General features: G+C 71.5%; 1 protein-coding gene across 1 annotated transcript; it reads right to left on the minus strand.

Moving 5' to 3' along the window:
- Positions 1-90: 90 nt before the first annotated feature.
- On the minus strand, positions 91-1,692 carry TSPAN10 (tetraspanin 10). The gene is made up of 3 exons (XM_034067793.1): positions 1,340-1,692; positions 474-1,042; positions 91-388 (listed from the first exon to the last, which is right to left on the minus strand). Exons 1-3 carry the CDS (start codon positions 1,406-1,408, stop codon positions 91-93), a joined length of 936 nt encoding a protein of 311 aa, XP_033923684.1. The 5' UTR covers positions 1,409-1,692.
- Positions 1,693-1,977: the final 285 nt, after the last annotated feature.

Genomic DNA, 1,977 nt, shown 5'->3' on the forward strand with positions numbered 1-1,977 from the left:
TGCTATGGGATGGACAGGACACAGATGGGGCTGGCTTGGACAAGGTTTATTCTGGGTTAGATCATTCACCACTGATGTCCCCCCTGCCCCTCACCCCCATGCTGTGATGTCTCTGAGCACCTTCACCGCCATGAGCGCACCGAAGGCCTCAACCAGCACCAGCACAGCCACGCCGGCCACGATGGCACCGGCCTGGCCATGGAGCCATGCGCCGAGCTGAGCCACGCAGCCCTCCATGAACACCACAGTGCCAGCCGCCGCGTCCCCGAGGCGCAGGACTCCAGCGGCACACAGGGCATTGACCACAGAGCTGTTGTGCCACGGCTGCAGGCAGCAGGACGCAGGCACACTGCAGGCCTGGGCACCAGCGCTGCTGCAGTTGAAGTACCTGCAGGGAGGACAAGAGAGCAGCTGTGTCCGCATCCATGGCTGCAGGTGATGCCCACACCCGCACCCACACCATGCCCACTCACGGGTTGCTCTCCCAGTCGCGGTAGGAGCCGAGGCCACAGCAGCGCAGCCCCTGCTGCAGCTCATCCACCAGCAAGCGCAGGTCGGGCTCGTCCGGGTAGCGCAGCAGGCAGAGGAGCAGCAGGTCCCGCAGCTCATCCCGCAGCCGGTGCCGCGCTGCCAGCACCAGCACTGCTGCCAGCACCTCCAGCCCCGCCAGGCCCAGCACAGCACCCACGAAGCAGCGCAGCAGGCAGCGGCTGGAGCGCAGCGCACCCAGGCAGCCGGTCATGGACACGGTGCTGGCGCTCAGCCCCACCAGCACCAGCACCAGCATCGGGTCAGAGCTCATCCCGGCCTCAGAGCCCTTGGCCAGCAGCCCCCAGACCCCCATGGCCAGCACCAGCAGCCCCAGCAGGAGGAAGAGGAGGTTCCAGAGGAAGGCCAAGTGCCGCACGCAGCGGCTGAAGGCGCTCGGAGCCCGGCGGACGCTGCAGCCCTCGGCAGGGTCCGGCTCGGGAGCGGGGGGGTCCATGGCTCCATCACTGTCATCGTCAGAGGAGGCACAGGGCAGCTCCACCAGCCGGGACACCTGCACGGATGCACTCACAGCCATTGGGACAGGCTCCCCCCCTTGCCCCTCAGCCCGTGTACCCAGCCCCACATCCAGGGGCTGTCACACCCCCCAGCCCCACATCCCCCCCATCACAGTGACCCCGAGGGCAGAGACCGTGCCCCTGACCCCCGTTCATCCCCATGGGTACCCCACGGGATGAGGGCGCTGCCTGGAGCCAGGACCCTGCGGCCGGGAGCGGGGTCCGAGGGGGGCACCGGAGGTCCCGAGGGGGGCACCGGAGGTCCCGAGGGGGGCACCGGGTCCCGGCGGTACCTGCGGCAGCAGCGGGACACGCTCCCCGCCGCCGGCCGCCCCACGGGGCCGCGCTCTGCCCATCGCCATGGTGCTCGCAGCCGGTGCTGGGACTCGAACCGGTCACGCTGCCATCATGTGAGGGCTGTGGCCGCCCCTTAAATAGGGCTGCGGCTCCCGGCCCCGCAGCTGCGGCCGATGTGGGTCCGGCCCCACCGCAGCCCCCACACCGGGGCCGGTAGCGGGGCACAGGTACGGGGTGAGCGCGGAGCCAGCTCCGGGAAGAGCCGCGGTCCTCGGGAGCCCACCCGAGCTCCGTGCGGGGACACCGGGGACCCCACGGCCGGGCCGGGCCCCGCTGCATGGTGCCGGGGGGACCGATTGTGTGCGGAACCACAGGGAGGGTGCGGTAGCACGGAGGGACGGCTGAGGTGGGTGCGCCGAGCAGCGCGGGGGACCGCTATGGGTGTAGCACCGAAGCAGCGCTGGGGGACGCTTGTGGCGGTTGCACCGCCCCGCCCGGGGTAGGAACTCGGGAGCAGCGGAACGCGTGCGCCGGGGCGCGGGGCCCTGCGAGACGGTGGCGGGGGCCGGGCCGGGAGGCGACGGGGCCTGCAGCGGCCGGGACACGCTCGGAGCCGGCGGCGGCGGGACCGGGA

Source organism: Melopsittacus undulatus, chromosome 11, assembly GCF_012275295.1.
Source record: "Melopsittacus undulatus isolate bMelUnd1 chromosome 11, bMelUnd1.mat.Z, whole genome shotgun sequence".
NCBI classification, from domain to species: Eukaryota; Metazoa; Chordata; class Aves; order Psittaciformes; family Psittaculidae; genus Melopsittacus; species Melopsittacus undulatus.